Consider the following 15,879-nt stretch of genomic DNA (forward strand, 5'->3'; position numbering starts at 1 on the left):
GCCATGTGGAGTTAGCCTCACTGATGGGACCTTGAAGAGTAAAGGTTGGAACACACTGGCTTTCTTGGCAGATTCCTAGGCTGGAATAGGCTTATGGAAGGACAAGGGAAGTCGGGATCATGGTCACTGCCATGGGGAATGAAGAATTCTGCTTATTCTGTTTTCTCTCCTCTTATGGCTACAAAGGACCCCAAGAGGCTCCTCGGGGCAACTTTGACCAAGCTTGGATTTTATCCCATTTAATCTATCTGAAAACTTCACATCTCTAAACGTTTTCTTCTATTGGTTAAATAACATAAGCCCTTCAGTCTTTTCTAGTCTTTTTTTTTTTTAATAATTCTGGAGATGGAACCCAGGACATTGAACATGGGTAAGCAAATATTTTGCTCCTGAGCTACTCCCCCAGCCTCTTTTTTAAAATTTTTATTTATTTTTATGCGGTGCTGAGGATCAAACCCAGGGCCTTGTGCATGCAAGGCAAGTGCTCTACCACTGAGCTACAACCCCAGCCCTCTTTTTAAACTTTTAAACTATGTTCACTCAAATCAGATACTAGGGAAGCTGATGAAGATTTGGACCTGGGGGTTGCTAAAGTCATGCCCAGTACCACTTGGCACCACTCCTGGTATTAAAGCCTCAAAGAATACCCAAGAGCTATTATCAGCTTGACTGCTCTGTAAACAGATTGTAATGGGGTACTTCATTATGAGGATGGAAATGACAGAGGGAGGTAGAAAGTGTACTGAAGTTCATATATTATACTTAAGTATTTTGTTTTTGTTCTTGATATAGGGTCTCCTATGTTGCCCAGGCTGGCCATGAACTCCTGGGCTCAAGGTGTCCGCCTGCTTCAGCAGGATTTAAAACAAAAAGAACTGTAACCTAACTGCCAGATTTCTGTGACTGTGGACCTATTTCCAGTAGCTTTACATTCCAACTCTTCATTTGTTCATCTAAAGAATACGCATTGACATTTTACTAGGTGTCAGGCTTTGTTCCAGGCACAGGAGTACCGCTGTGATCTTCAAAATAACTCTAGGACTACAGTGAGGAGGGAGGTCTTTCTTGTTGGACCCCTATCTCCTGACTGCAAAGACAGCAAGCACTTTCCTGCCCCATGCCACCTGCCCCAGCAGAGGAAGAGAGCGCCACAAAGAGGCACGGAGCTCAGCTGAGCACTTCATAAACACCAGCAACGCCCACACTCAGATGTGGTTTTGGTTTTGGAAGGGTAAGCATGTTTGGTACCACGTGTTCCTGTCATCCTAGATTCACATGACCTTAGATGGAGTCTGAATTCTATCACTCCTTGACCTTCCCAGATACTTTCCGTTCTCCTTGTGGATTAGTGAACCTATTCTGTTTTGTAGTTATTCATGGGACTGCACTGCAGATAACTTCAGGGAAGGGAGGGCCAAATCTTGGTGTCCACACTAAACACAGGTTGGATAATTTTAACATGCTTAGAGGTGGCCTCACAGAGAGAAAAGGACCATGCTCCACGGGTTCAGGAACTCAGGTGCTGAGTGATGCAATTGGCAGCTGCTACCCACTGGGCACTGGGGATTGTCAGCAAAGCTAAGCTGCCGGTGTTTCCTATGTCCTTGGCCCTGTTCACCCGCCTCTCCCCTCCAACCAACGCTTCCCTGCAGGAGAGGAACTGAAAAACTCACTGACACATATAAGAGCTGGGATAAACCAACAGTTGTGTGAATGGATCCAATGGAGAGAGACTCAGCAAATTGAGGAAAACCCTTCCAAACTTGATGCCTATAAAGAGGCAAGAGGCTGGAATGTTTGGCTCTGGAATGGGGGTTGCTGGAGATAGCAAGGAGAGGAATGTGAGGGGAGAATGGCAGGCTCACTGGGAGCATACTGTTTTTACTTGGACTTGAAAAGCTTTTAGGTCCCATGGGCTTCAAGAGTACAGGCTCAGGGTCATATGGTCCTACCAGGGTCTGGTGGGAGTCTTGGGAGTGGGTACTTGGGTGGGCATAACTAATGGCAACAGTAGCACTCCAAGGTTATGAAGAGGACTGGGGCTCTCCAACTATGGAGCCCCCTGCCCCAAACTGTCTCCATGGAGAGAAGTGTCATATCTATCTATACACACACACACACACACACACACACACACACACACATATATATATATATATATATATATATATATATATTTGCCTTATAATGGGCAAAGTTAAAAAAAAAAAAAACTCTGAAGTGAATTTGTGCCAGTCTCTTTCTCTTGAGACCATAGGGAAATCCCTGCCATATCTGAGAGGGATACAGTCTGTATGTAGTGGGTTAAAATTCTCATAGGTGTCACACATGTTTGTGGGATGCCGTGGACCCCAAGCTTTGGAGAGAAATTATGCACAAGTGTGACAGCACCTCTTGGGTACTGGTAGATACAATCAGTGCCTACTTTTTCCATTGGAAGGCACACTGCTTCCTGCTTAGATCTCATCCCCTTCATAAGCTTTCTTCAGGGCAGTTATGAACATTTCCTTACCTGTCAGGAAGTTCTTGGGGAAGAGAAAGGGCCTTATGAAGCCACTTCACTCTTATTGGATGGAAGCAGATTATATGCTTGTCAATACAGCTGCATTTGCATGCACTCTGGGGCTAGCAAACTCAGATGTGTGTTCAGCCAGCCCCCTGTAGAAAGGGAAGGGATTTGTTTGAGTATTTGACATGCACAGATCTTTTAAATAGCATTGCGATTCTCAGAAGCCAAAAATCTAAATATGAAGAATGAGCTTGGATCTTAAGGACAACAAAAACCCTAAAACTGTCACTAGCACCTGGATTCTAACTTAGAGCAACCTGTTTCTTGGCTTGTGTTGGGGAAAGAGACCTCGTGTGTCTGGAAACAACCCCTGCTTCTGGCTCCATTTTGGCTTCTTCAGACCTGGATGAGAATCTTGTCTCCCTTCCCCCTGCAGGGGTAGCACTTGTGTCCCTCTGCCTGCAGCACTATTGCTCTCTCCTCTTTTGGACCTTTACTTGTCATTTCCACTCTTGGCCATCCTAAAACTGCTCACCTGCCCATTAATACAGCCTTTCCCCTTGACACTCACTACCGTCTAACACACTGTTGTCTTATTTATTGCAGTCTCCCCCCACCGACAAGTCCACAAGGTTAAATCTGTTGTTCTAGTCACAGGGCCTGGTGCAGCAGTCACTCTGTGTTTATTGAAGGAAAGGAAGAGGAATTGCAAGCAGCACAGAATTAGGACACAAATCTTTGGAACTTTCAATCCCATTGATCTGGTTGGTAGAAGCTGAATTGTGCTGGAAAGGTAAAAACTAAGTAACCAGCTAAATAACTTACTTTGCATGACTATTGCTGGGGGAAAATTCCCTGTTCATTCAAGTCTGAAGTTCAACTTTTCTTTTTTTCTTTTTTTTTTTGTGGTAGTAGTGATGGAACCCAGGGCTTCGTGCATGCTAAGCATGCATCTACCATTGAGCTACACCACAGCTCTGGTATTCAGCTCTAGAACTGGCTCAGAACTTTGTCTGATTCATTTATTCTTAGAATTCCCCTTCAAAAACAAAGGCAGGTTGCCTGAAGAGGTCACATGTGTAGCATGGATAGAGTTTAGAACACAGCAGGCATTCTCTGTTATGAGAATACTGGTCCTAGCAGGTTCACTGTTCCCAGATGAGTCAGACTTGGGCTCCCAGGCACACCAAAACCTTCCCCCAGCCAGCTGCTTATTTCAGCCCTGATGTCACCAACACACATCCCCCCTGTCTAGCTTCATGCATATATCTTCTTTTGGACTCTTACCTGACATTCTGATGTTAATTTGTGAACTCAGTTAACTCTGTATGTATTCCCTTTAATCTACTTTGTACTTGTTCTTAATCTTTCTAGAGAGAGCTCTGATCACGTTGCTCCTTTGCCTGAGAATTTGTGATTTCCTAATAAACACAGTTCTAAGTCTTCAGAGCTTCTATGATCTGGTCCCATTCTTCCCCTTCAGGGATGTGTTAATATTTGGCAAATTAAACTATTTTCGTTCCCCACCACTCTTCCTCTTAGGCTTAGTGCTGTTTCCTGGAGCTGTGTCCTTCCTTATTTCTGTCTGTACAAATCCTTGTCTTTTCTTGAGAAAGATACAGCTCAAGTGTCAGCTGCTCCATGGTGCCTTCCCTTACCTTCCAGCCAGCTCGCTCCTCCAAATACCCAAAACATGCCTTTTGCTGTTTCTCTCATGGCATCTTATTTGTTATTTTATTTCTCTAATTCTTCTTCAAAAACCATAAGCTTCATAAAGGCCAGAGACTCCACTCATTCAATCATCCCTAGGTCTGGGGACCCTTTGGGACAAAAGACAGTTATGGTCAATTGTCAGGTAACAAAAGTGCAGGGTGTTAAGTGAATGTAAAAATGTGTCCCAATTGAATGGAGGTGGCTCTTGGAGGAGGGTGTCATGGAAAAGTGACTGAAGTATGACTTGATGGATGAGGAAACCAGGAGAAAGTGGTGGGTAGTTGGGGGACCGGCAGACTTGGAAAACACTTTGGGACAACTCTGGCTGGCTGATAGCAGTTGTTCTGAGGATTAAAGTCAATATCCATTCATAATTGCCATAGCCTTATATTTCAGACACTCATTTAAAAATGAGCAAGGTTCTGATGCATTTACTGACAAAGAGAGTTGAGGCAAATCATCAGGCAATGGGATGAAAATAATTCTTGGTATTCTGTCCCAAAGTTCCCTGACAAGTACCTCTAAGCACTGCGGTGAGTTCTAATCTGCCAGCTTCTGCAAAATATGCTACAAATACAAGGCATAACCCCTGACTGTGAGGACTGAGTCAGGTGAGGAAGACACACCAGTGTGCATAATACCAGTCTTTTTTTTTTTTTTGCACCAGAACTAGGGAGCACTCAACCACTGAGCCACACCCCCAACCTTATTTTGTATTTTATTTAGAGACACTTTTGCTGAGGCTGGCTTTGAACTCTCAATCCTTCTGCCTCAGCCTCTGGGGGCTGCTGGAATTATTAGGTGTGCGCCACCCTCGCCGGTAATACCAGCCTCTTGTAATAACAGACAAGACTTACAAAGTAGTTACTATGTATCAGGTTCTGTTGTAAGTACTGTATATATAATTAATTCTCACAACTACCCATGAGGGAGATTTGTAAGACAGTGTGACAGAGAAGTGGTCTGGCAGAGTTAAATATAATTTGTCATGGGAATGGAAAGGAAGGACCCCCCAGTCCCAGACTGATGGAAGGAGGGAGTGGGAAATGAGGACTAAGGGATGGGCTCTCAGAGGGGTGAGGCCTGAGCTCTTTTGAAAGTTCAGGGGAAACAAACTTGGAAGGGGTTCTGAGGGAAAGGGAGGTGGGAGATTCAAAGCAGGGGGATGGCCTGATTAGAATTATTTTAATAGTAATGTGAAAAATGAACTGGAAGAGGACCCAACTTAGGAGAAGGACTAGCAATTGGGAGGCTGTGGTTATTAGGCCAGAAGCAAGAGCTAGAATTAAGTTTGTAGCAATAAGGTTGAAAAAAAAAATGATGGAAAATGTTATGAATGGGGATGGGGAAGATAACCCAGCAAAGATACCAACTAGGCAAGAATACATGGAGCAAACAAACAACAAAAGAAAAAAACAACCAATTCACATCTTCAGAAAAGGGTCATGAGCAGCCAAGTATGGTGGCACATGACTGTAATCCCAGGCAAGTGGGTCACAAATTCAAGGCCAGCTTCAGCAATTTAGTGAGACCTTCTCAAAATAAAAAATAACAAGGACTGGAGATATAGTTAGCAGTTGAGCACCCTTAGGTTCAATCCCCAGTACCACCAAAGAGTCATGAGCAATTGTTTTCACACTGTAAGAAAAAGTTTACAACACTCCTCTTAGAGCACTGGATCCTGGCATAAAAGATATAAAAACATCCACCTGCATAATTTAATTCACATTTCCCTCCCTCAAGGCCTTGTTTCACAAAATGCCAGTGCTCCAAAAGAACTATAATGTTAGAACTGGCAGGGCAAAAATGTTCCTGGCTTCTTTTCCAAATCCCTGTGTTTGGGAGGGAGCGAAGTCCACCCAGATGCAGATTCTGCTCAACACTTCTGAGATGCCAGCCCTGCCTATAATCTCTCAAAATGGATAGAAAGGGCACTGACTCTCTTCGTGGATCATACTAAATTTATTACTTTTTCAGCTTATTTCATTGGGTTTCTGAAGACCAAATTGCTTTATAAACTGTAAAACCTAACAAGGCTTTTCCACTAACTTGGAAGTAGATTTAACAAAGAGCTCTGCTCCTGTAGACACAGGTCTTACTATATAGTGTGTACTGCTGTTTGGATTGCTAAACAGAACATTTTCTGCCTCAGCCCCTAATTTAAAATGAATTCTGGGGATTTTATTTGGTTGTGACCTTTTCTTGTTATGTTCTAAAGCAGTTTTCCCAACAGAGGGTCTTTAGATGGCAAAACCCACCAGAGGCAATTCAAAATTGAGGCAGCCTTATCCTAAGGGTGTGTGTGTATGTGTGTGTGTGTTAGGTACTAAGCCTAAAATTTCTCAGATTCTCTGATAAATGGGACTCATTAAATGACTTCTAGTTAAAAGCATAGAAAAATGTTAATTGTGGGAAAAACTAGGCATGGATAAAAAAGTGGGGGATTTATGCACGGATGGTCTGAAAAATGATTCTAATGCTGTGTTCACAGCCTCTGCCGTTCTACCCCAAAAATGGGTAGATACAAACATTCCAATATTTTTGGTAGGAAAGTTCAAGTAAACCAATTGGAATGTAAGGGAAGGGCAGCAGCATCAACAAAACAAATTTATCTTTGTCTACAAGGGTGTTTAATCAATAGTTTGCTTAAATTTCTTACTAGATTGACTACGCCCTTACCTTTCCCACTTGTATAAAAGTTTACTTATGTTTAAAAAAATTATAGTTTGGGATTTGGTGCAAGTTACCCTTCCTTTAAACTCTTGGTGTGTTTACAGTTATAATATTCCTATCTTTGTCAGTTTAGTACTTAGAATAAACTTTTCTGTTCAAAAGAGAAAAACTCCAATTATTAATTTCTAGTCTACCAACTGAGATACACATCTTCGATTATTACTTTTATTATTATTCACAGAAAGGAACATGCACACCACAAGAATAAAATTATTTTAAATTCTACATTCTACACTATCCTCTGTGGCTCAAGCTACTGAAGAACAAATAGTTTGCTGACCTTGAATGGTCTGATAAACTTGTTAAAAACACTCAATACACTCACTGAATGAAAGAGCATTCCTTAAAATTTACCCTCTTCTCTGAACTTTAACTAAAATGCTCCTGGTTGCTTGAAGTCAATAAAAGAATTGGGGATGTGGCTCAGTAGTAGAACATCTGTTAAGCACGTGTGAGGACCATCCGAGACACCTAAAAAATGAACAAAAAATTATTTGCCTGTTACTGTCAGTATTATAAAAAACTCAACATAAATCTAGTTAGAAAGCCCTTTCTGGGCTGAGGGTGTAGCTCAGTGGTAGAGGCTAACATGTGTGAGGCACTGGACTCGATCCTCAGCACTTCATAAAATAAAAAATAAAGGTATTGTGTCCATCTATAACTAAAAAAGTTAAAAAGAAAGCCCTTCCTTTTGGCTCTCATAGGCTACTTACCTAAGTTATGGGACTGCTTTCCTTGCTATGTACCTATACATCCCTGTTTAACTTATCACTGAAATGACAACAATAGGTCTCTAGTCATTATTAAGTATGAAATATTTCAGAAAAACTCAGAGCAATGTCTATAAGAGGCAATCCATCATTCATTAAATAGCTTTTCACAGGAAGCCGGTTCAAAGCTCCAGGACCTGATGACTTCCTCTAACCAGTGTCCTTGATAGCCCCTCCCAATCTTGGGTTTGGTGTTGTGAAAAATCTGCACTTACAGCTCTTTTCTTACTTGACCAGGAAACTGATGCATGTTGTCCAATATTCTCTATAGTCTACACACACACACACACACACACACACACACACTGGATATTAGGCAGTGAATATTGTTGATTTCCCTCATCCACTTGACCTTAAACAAAACTGCCAATTCTTCCTTCCAGCCAATAATAAATAACAACAGCAGGAAGTCTTATTCCATAAAGCATTAATAAGATATTTTAATGAGGAAAAAAACAAAAACAAAAACAAATCTTACTCTCATATTTCTATGCAAAGACACTCAAAACTGTTTTTTTCCCTGTCCATCCTTTCTAACTGCAACTTTGTTTGTGACCATGTAATAAAGGCCAGTTTGAAGATTTTTTTTTTTTAAGTTTAAACCTTTTTAAAAAAAGATTAAACAATCAGGCTAGCAAAAAGGTACTCAATACATACTTTCCTTATATCAAACAAGCTAATATTTCAGTACAATATAACTATACAGGATATATACAATACACATATGTTCACAAAGCAAACACTATAGGCTCAGAACAGATTTGAAAAACCATGATATTCACATTGATTACAATAACTCTAAAAATGATTGTAACGTTTAAACGGCACTTAGTTTACAAAAGTCACAAAAATATATATATATATATATGTAGTCACCAAGAACTATGGTTCCTGTAAAATACTAATAGCCGGATACTAGTATATAAAATGTGAAGCTCTGACATTGTATACATTTTTAGGAAATGAAATAAAATCCAAAACCATTTTTGTTATTGTCAAAAGTCAAACATGCCAAGTAACTTAGCTATGGCCACTGTCACCAAGTAAAGCCATACTTGAATGAGATGACAACTGGATACAAGCTGGTGAATCAGGGACTGGCACAGTTGAAGAGTTGTACTGGTCCTAGGAGAGGAGTGGAGGACATAAAGACACCATCTATGTAATTAATTCACATTTTCTCCCCAGCATTACCCTTCCTTGAGGGTTTCACAAGATGCCAGTGCCCCCAAAAGAATCATGTTATAGACAGCAGGGTAAAAAGTTTCCCCAAGACTTCCTTGCTGCTGAGTTATAGACAAATATTAAAGCATGCATCAGTTACACAGAGCAATCAGTCACCCTCTGGAAGACTGTGATACAGTCTCTTCCTAGGCTGCTTGCATTAGAAAGGACTCCAGTTTTTAAATGAAGCCAGGTTTATTTGTTGGCCCTGTAATATATTGAGCTACTATAGCAGCAAATATGAAATCACACAAATAAAAACACAGTTTTATTTAAAAATCCATTTCTGTAACAGCAAAGCAACTTCCCCCCTTTAAATCTGTCCCCCTTATGAATTTCTTTTGTCACTGACTCCTGGCCTGTTACCACAAACTTTCTCTTATGCTGCTCTGAAAAAAGACACTTCCTAATCCTGGAAAAACTTAAATTTACTCTTAAAAAGGGGAATACTAGAATTTTAAAGTAAAAAAAAAAAAAAAAGTCTGTTCTAAAAGTATCTTTCACAAATATATATATTTAAATATTAAAATAGGCTACCTAGGATTTTTATAAAATGGCTTTTGAAAAGACAGTAGTGGCACAAAGAAGCCATATACTATCCTCCAAGTCAGACATAAGGTGCCACAAGGGTGCCCTACAAAGAGGCAGGCAATCTCTATCTGATGCCACACGAGGCACCAGTAACAACAGAAAAATTATATATTATTGGGAACTTGAATCAAAATCAAATTTTACTCTACCAGGGGTGGTTGTTTTCCTAAAATATATCTTGAAGTAGAAGAATTAGAAGCCATCACTTGGTACAAGGAAGATAATGAATAGGTTAATGATCTTACTCCTTCCAAATACCTGATGTCATTCATTTCAGGTACTTGAAAGATGAAAAGTAGTGCAACTTTCAAAAATTTAGTGGACTACTCTCAGTATGAGAGACTTTACATAGCATCTGTCAACTTGAAAATTAAATTGATACTTCAAACAAAAAGAAATCTAGAGAACACACTCATAACATAATCATAGGAAAGGTTCCCTCTGGAAAGCAGGTATTTCTAAGATCTGCACAAAAGTCAATAATATCAAGGACTCGACATGTATCTGGAGATGACAGGCTTCTCTTGGAGTAGGAAAGATTTGTCCTTTTGCAGGTGATGGACTTTCATAACCTAAGCTTTCATTTATAAGATGATTTTCAACATGTTTTACTGAATAAAATCTGGGTATGATTAGGCTAGTATTTGGAAAACAAGAACAGTTTAATAAAAGTCATGACACTAGCTCCTCAAATAATTAAGCAGCAACTGTATCAAATCATCACAGCTGAGCGCACGGCTTTCAGCCTGATCAACAAACTTAGTCCATTTAAAAGAGAAAGGAAATAAAGAATTTGATTTTATAAACCAGGCACTTTTAAACTAAAATAAAAAAATTTAAAGTTTTTATTTTTTTAAAAAAGTTTTTGTTTTCAATTCATGGTTTGAACTCTTTAAGTTCTTTGTAAACTACTATGTACACAGGAACCTTGGTATTAGCTGGAATTGGTCTGGGTCCTGTAGAGAGGGAGCTCAAAGTAGCACAAACACTTTAAAGCAGTCTCATTTTTTCAGATACTGCCAAACACAGATTCCAATAACATTGTCTGAAATCATTGCAGAGACTATTTTTAAAAACACAGAACTAATTTTCTATGATAAAAATAAGACCATGATTCTTGATGTAATTGGTATTGTCTTCATTCCCTACCTGACGTAGGGTTTAATTCCCCATAAATACAATAACAAGAATCTCAACATATCTGTAATCTAAGGTCAATAAAGCATTCCTTAGCCAAAGCTGAGGACTGGTTCAATTTCAATTCATTGTTTTATCGTTTTTGGCTAATTTGTCTTGCTGAGGACTTTTCAAATAAAAACACCCTATATCATCACATTCTAACAAGAAAAAAATGACACAAAGATAAAAATGGGTATAAACAAAATACAACTTAAATTTGACAATCTTAAGCCTAAGAATATGCTTATCTATAAATATTCCTCAGACATATTCATAACAGCTTCACTGTTTTGTACTGCTTCAGAAAAGAAAATCTGGTTTCTACATAGTCTCTTCCCAATAACTTTTAAAATCTAAATATATTATAAATAAGGCATCTTATGTCAATAATTTACAGCAAAAACCACATTTATTTCCTTTTAGCAAGTTGGGGTTTGTTCCTTCCAAATGTGAACTTTATTTCAAACTCCTTTCAGTTAAAAATATAAAAATTTTTAGGATTGTTCATTCATCAGGTGATAGCAATTTTCTCTCTGTGGTATACTAGTATAGAATTGCCATTACATCATATCGTAATGTATTTTTCAGTGACTATAAAACTAAAAAATAGTCTAAAACACAATTTGAGAATCTTCTAAGTAAAAGTCACTAAATTAGATAACTGGCCTCTATTTAGACTAAGATAAGAGAATAAAATAAGGAGAGAGAAAAGACTGAAATATTTAATATAGCTTCTAAAGGTTCTCAGGGAACAATGTGTAGACTGGGAGAGTCTGGCTCAGTAGTAAGAGGGTAACTGTGTTACCACTGATTTAAATACAACAGATATGTGAGCTCATTCCATTTGGTAAAATATTTTAACAAAATGAAAGGCTTTTTTTTTTTTTGGTTTGTTTTTAAAACCAAAGGGCATGTGTTATAACATGAAACCTAATTACTGTAAACCAGAATGGTTGTTGAATGAAAAAAAAAAAATGAATGAATGAGGTTAAACATTTTAGTATATGTTTTTTTTTCAGTGAAATTGCAAACTTTAAGAAAAATCCATGTTAAAAATTGTGGATGTTAACCTCCATCTGTACCCATTTGTAGAAAATTTAAAAATGCAAAAATAAAAACAAAAACAAAACAAACCCCCAAAATCTGTATAAGTTGTTTCTGAATTAGAATTTCTGACATGCTAGATGTTGACTATTACCTTCAGAAATGAGAAGAATGAATGTAGGAGCTACTATATCCTTTATCATGAATCTTTCTTTACTTCTAAGTGTATCACATCTATTTGGTAGTTAAAAAATTGAAAATAAAAGCTTATCTTGTATAAAATGCTTGGTTTTAAAAAGGCAAATTATCTTGCACTCTAAAATTTAAGCCCTTAAATATCACAAAGTTACCCTCTTTAGCCTTGAGAAAGACACCTATGCTTAGATATTCTAAACTATAATATTTTATGTTTTGTTATGCTGGTAATTTCTATGGATGAGACAATATAACTGGCTTTCATCTCTTTGCAATAGTTTCCATAAGTTCTCATAAAAACTGTATATTCAGACATTCCTCTCTTAAAATAAATTTTAAATAAATCTAAATACTACTACATATATAATCATCCTTTGCAGCTCTGTTTTCTAAAACAGATTCATAAATGAAACATTCTTAAACCATGTATCAAGAAAAAAGTAGAGCCTTACTGAAGTAGAAAAAGACCTTTGTTATCACTTTGTTAAATAATAAGCAGTTACCTGTATTGGTAAGATTTGGGCAAAAAATAATTAACCAGATGTTTTCACACAGTATATTCAAATTTCAGTAAAACTTTGAAATATATACTATTTGTAATGAGACAATGAAAATTTAAAATTTCCATCTGGGAAAGAATCCTTAGTAATGATAATTCTTTACTGTGAGCACAGTAAGAATACCTTGGAGGGCTGGGGCTCTAGCTCAGTGGTAGTGCATTTGCCTGGCATGTGTGAGGTGCTGGATTTGAGTCTCAGCACTGCATATAAACAAATAAAGGTCTATCAACAACAACAACAACAAAATACAAACAAACCCAAAAAGAATACCTTGGAGCTCCCAGTTTGGCGCAGGGCTCTTTTATGTAGGATTTTCAGGATAGGGGATGTGCTACAATATTTTCAATCAATAAATCGACAAATTTCTTAATTCTTACTTCCTTCCTTTTCTTTTTTATTATGATTCCTGGTCATAATTTTACTTATGTAGGATTCTGAGATTAATTTTAAGATTATTTATTGGTAGGCAGTTTTCAATGACATTAAAAGCTGTTGACCTTTCTAGTTGAGACACAGCACTATCATGTAAGTATCACAGTCTGTGTGGAAAGTAATTCAGATCTATCAGAGTAGAAACATAAATGGTGGAAGCCCATTATAACCTATATATGCTGATTTCATGAAGGTGATACACCTGTGTTTGTGTGCAAATGGGTAAAAGCCAGGTTCATAAGTAAGGTAGAAAACTAGAAATGAGGGCTAGAGGGTGCAGCTCAGTGGTAGAGCATGTGCTTAGCATTCAATCACCAGTACTCTGCACCCTCCAAAAAAAACCCCCAACCCCCCAAAGTCCTGACTGTAATTTGTTTCTTTTTTTCTAATTCAACCAGGTGCTTTCATATTAAACTTTGGACATTTTACATATAGAAAAAAAGCTACACAAAAGTTCATTAGGCATGGACCCATTTCAGATCAGTCAGAGATACTTTAATGGCATCAGATGAAAAGTATACCTCAGCCTAGAGCATTATATAAATTTCACTTTTTAGCAGCAAAAAAGATGATATTCATTATTTAGGGTTTTTAGTTTTTTGTTAAGATTTAATCCCCCTCTCCCCAATTTATGAGTCATACGTCATTATTTTATAGCCTCTTCTCATCTTTTACATTATTGCTTACATTGTGTAAAAACTATAATAATTGCTCTTAATAAACTTGGCAATGTCTAAAAATATTGGAACAAGTAGCATATATCACTTTCATATAGGGCTTTGTAAACACTCTTAGTTGGGTTAAGAACGTAGCCTCAACACAGAATTCTTTATTTTGTCCAAAACAGCACAGTAAAAACATCCCCACCAATACATAAACCTATATATAAAACATAGAATATCTTCAATATTTTTCCTTTATATGGCAGCATACCAGTATATGCAAGAGAAAGTATTGATGATGGGGCAAAGGGAAAATTGATTGGGGCAATGACCTAGTTAGCCGGGCATTAACATTCAAAAACCAGGTAAACATCAATTTTAGTTAGAAAAGCAGTATTAAAATAGTTTCTATGAAGCAGGGATTTACATGCTTCATTCTACATTCCTGATAGCCTGACTTTTCTTAATCATGGTTCTTTACCTTTGGAGTGGTACTATAAAGGTACAGAGAATGCCTACCTAATACCAAATTTTCACCATGAAAAATCATAATAGAAATGACAAAGCTTAAAAAAAAAGTATGCTGGATTTCAAAAGTATTTACCTTAATAATTTTTAAGAAGGCTTACCATAAATATTTCCAAAACAATAGGCTTTACAACTTCCTGTGTATAGGAGCAAACATCTACTTGAGCCATTTGTCAAATTCTGTTTAATAATTACTCAAGTACCCTTTCATCTCAGAAGGATCAACAGTCATCTGATTTCTTCTTTACCTAATGATCCGTTGTCAGCCTACTTTTAACAATGGAAGGAAAAACTGGTATATAGTTTAAGTCAACTGGTTTTCCTTAAGTATCATAGTTCCTATTATGTTTCCACATCATGTTGCTGTGTACTTACAGAAGCAATCTTTCTCTTAGTTATGAAAAATAAAACATTAGTCAAAGGGCTTACAAAGTGAAAAGGGAAGTTCTTTCCCAAACCCTTTCTTGTTTAAAAAATTAAATTAACTTTAAATGTACAAGACCAAGCACAGGCACTTTCCAAAAACCAAAAATGAAGCCAAATCACAAAATTACTCAATAGTTATAGAAGACAGCTCTGATTTTGGGGGGTCATCTCTGGTAGCCTCAGTACAAGCACTGGTCTTTGGCTGCTCTGGCATTTCTTCCTCTTTTTCTGCCAGCCCACCAAGAGACCCCAAGGAAAAAGTGCTTTCACAATTCTGGGTCGAGGAGACCTGTGAAATTACAGGCATTTGAACAGAGGAGTTGCTTTCAAAACCGTGTTCTCCAAGATCATACTGAACAAGGGTCTCTTCTTGCTCCTGGTTTAAGTAGTCCGGTACTAGGAAATCACTAGATAAGAGGCAAAGGATGAAATACAGAGTTAATTTTCAAACCAGTAATAGATAAGCTACAATTAAAGGATGTAATATGTAAAACAAGATAGGGACTTTTCATTTCACTAATTCTTCAATGAAGGTTAAATCTCAGGAACTCTCAACTTATAAATTTTCCTGAATATGAACCAAGGTCATCAGTAGAACCAAAGTGCATCAACTCTCCCTACCAACAATATATAAGATTAATGATCACTTCAGTGACCCTTTGGACACCTAACACAGCCTTTCTTGTTCTATGTAGAGGAGTGTCTGTATACCAACAAATATAAGTAGCTCCTTCTAGAGAAGACCTTAGCTTAAGCAAAGATTATTTGAGTAACTTAAATGCTTAACTTTTCTTGGATTACACTGAGAAGTATATAAAACCATCCTTGTATTGCTAACTGGATACAAGTTAGTTAATAAACTAAGTTCTTATGCATAAGTGACCTTACACATAATCTACTATATAGAGAAACAATTTATCTTGCTATTAGATTTGAAAATGGTAACAAATTACTGTGGAATCAGAATTTGGAAATAAATACCTGTGACTGGTTACAGGTCAGTCCCCAAAAGTTATTTAATTATTAATTTCCACAGGAAATATAGACAGTAAAGTATAATGAAATTTAATCAAAAGTATAAATTTTCCCCAGAAGAGACAAAAGATTTTAAAATTTCTTTATACTTTTCTGTATTTTTTATTATACTCACTTTTTGGTAGTTAAAGAATAAACACTGTGAAGTAATTATTATCTTAGATGCTATGTGTAACTCTTCATTATTGAAACTAAAAAAGTTCAATATACCAGGACTGTCAATAAGTAATACTTTTGATATGGCCATTTTATAATCTCATTGTTCAATATTAGTAGCA

At 37.4% G+C, this 15,879-nt stretch overlaps 1 protein-coding gene across 9 annotated transcripts in view; it reads right to left on the reverse strand.

Moving 5' to 3' along the window:
- Positions 1–13,745: 13,745 nt before the first annotated feature.
- Zbtb44 (zinc finger and BTB domain containing 44) overlaps positions 13,746–15,879 on the reverse strand; it is a 66,486-nt gene continuing 64,352 nt past the window's right edge. For 8 of the 9 annotated variants that reach the window (XM_027945497.2, XM_071616874.1, XM_027945499.2 and 5 more), the window contains one exon: positions 13,746–14,973. In XM_027945497.2, the coding sequence (XP_027801298.1) occupies positions 14,691–14,973 (283 nt within the window). In that variant the 3' untranslated portion in view covers positions 13,746–14,690. The remainder of the gene's footprint in view (positions 14,974–15,879) is intronic. The other variant, XM_071616877.1, reaches the window with a different exon arrangement.

This window comes from Marmota flaviventris, chromosome 9, assembly GCF_047511675.1.
Source record: "Marmota flaviventris isolate mMarFla1 chromosome 9, mMarFla1.hap1, whole genome shotgun sequence".
Classification (NCBI taxonomy): Eukaryota; Metazoa; Chordata; class Mammalia; order Rodentia; family Sciuridae; genus Marmota; species Marmota flaviventris.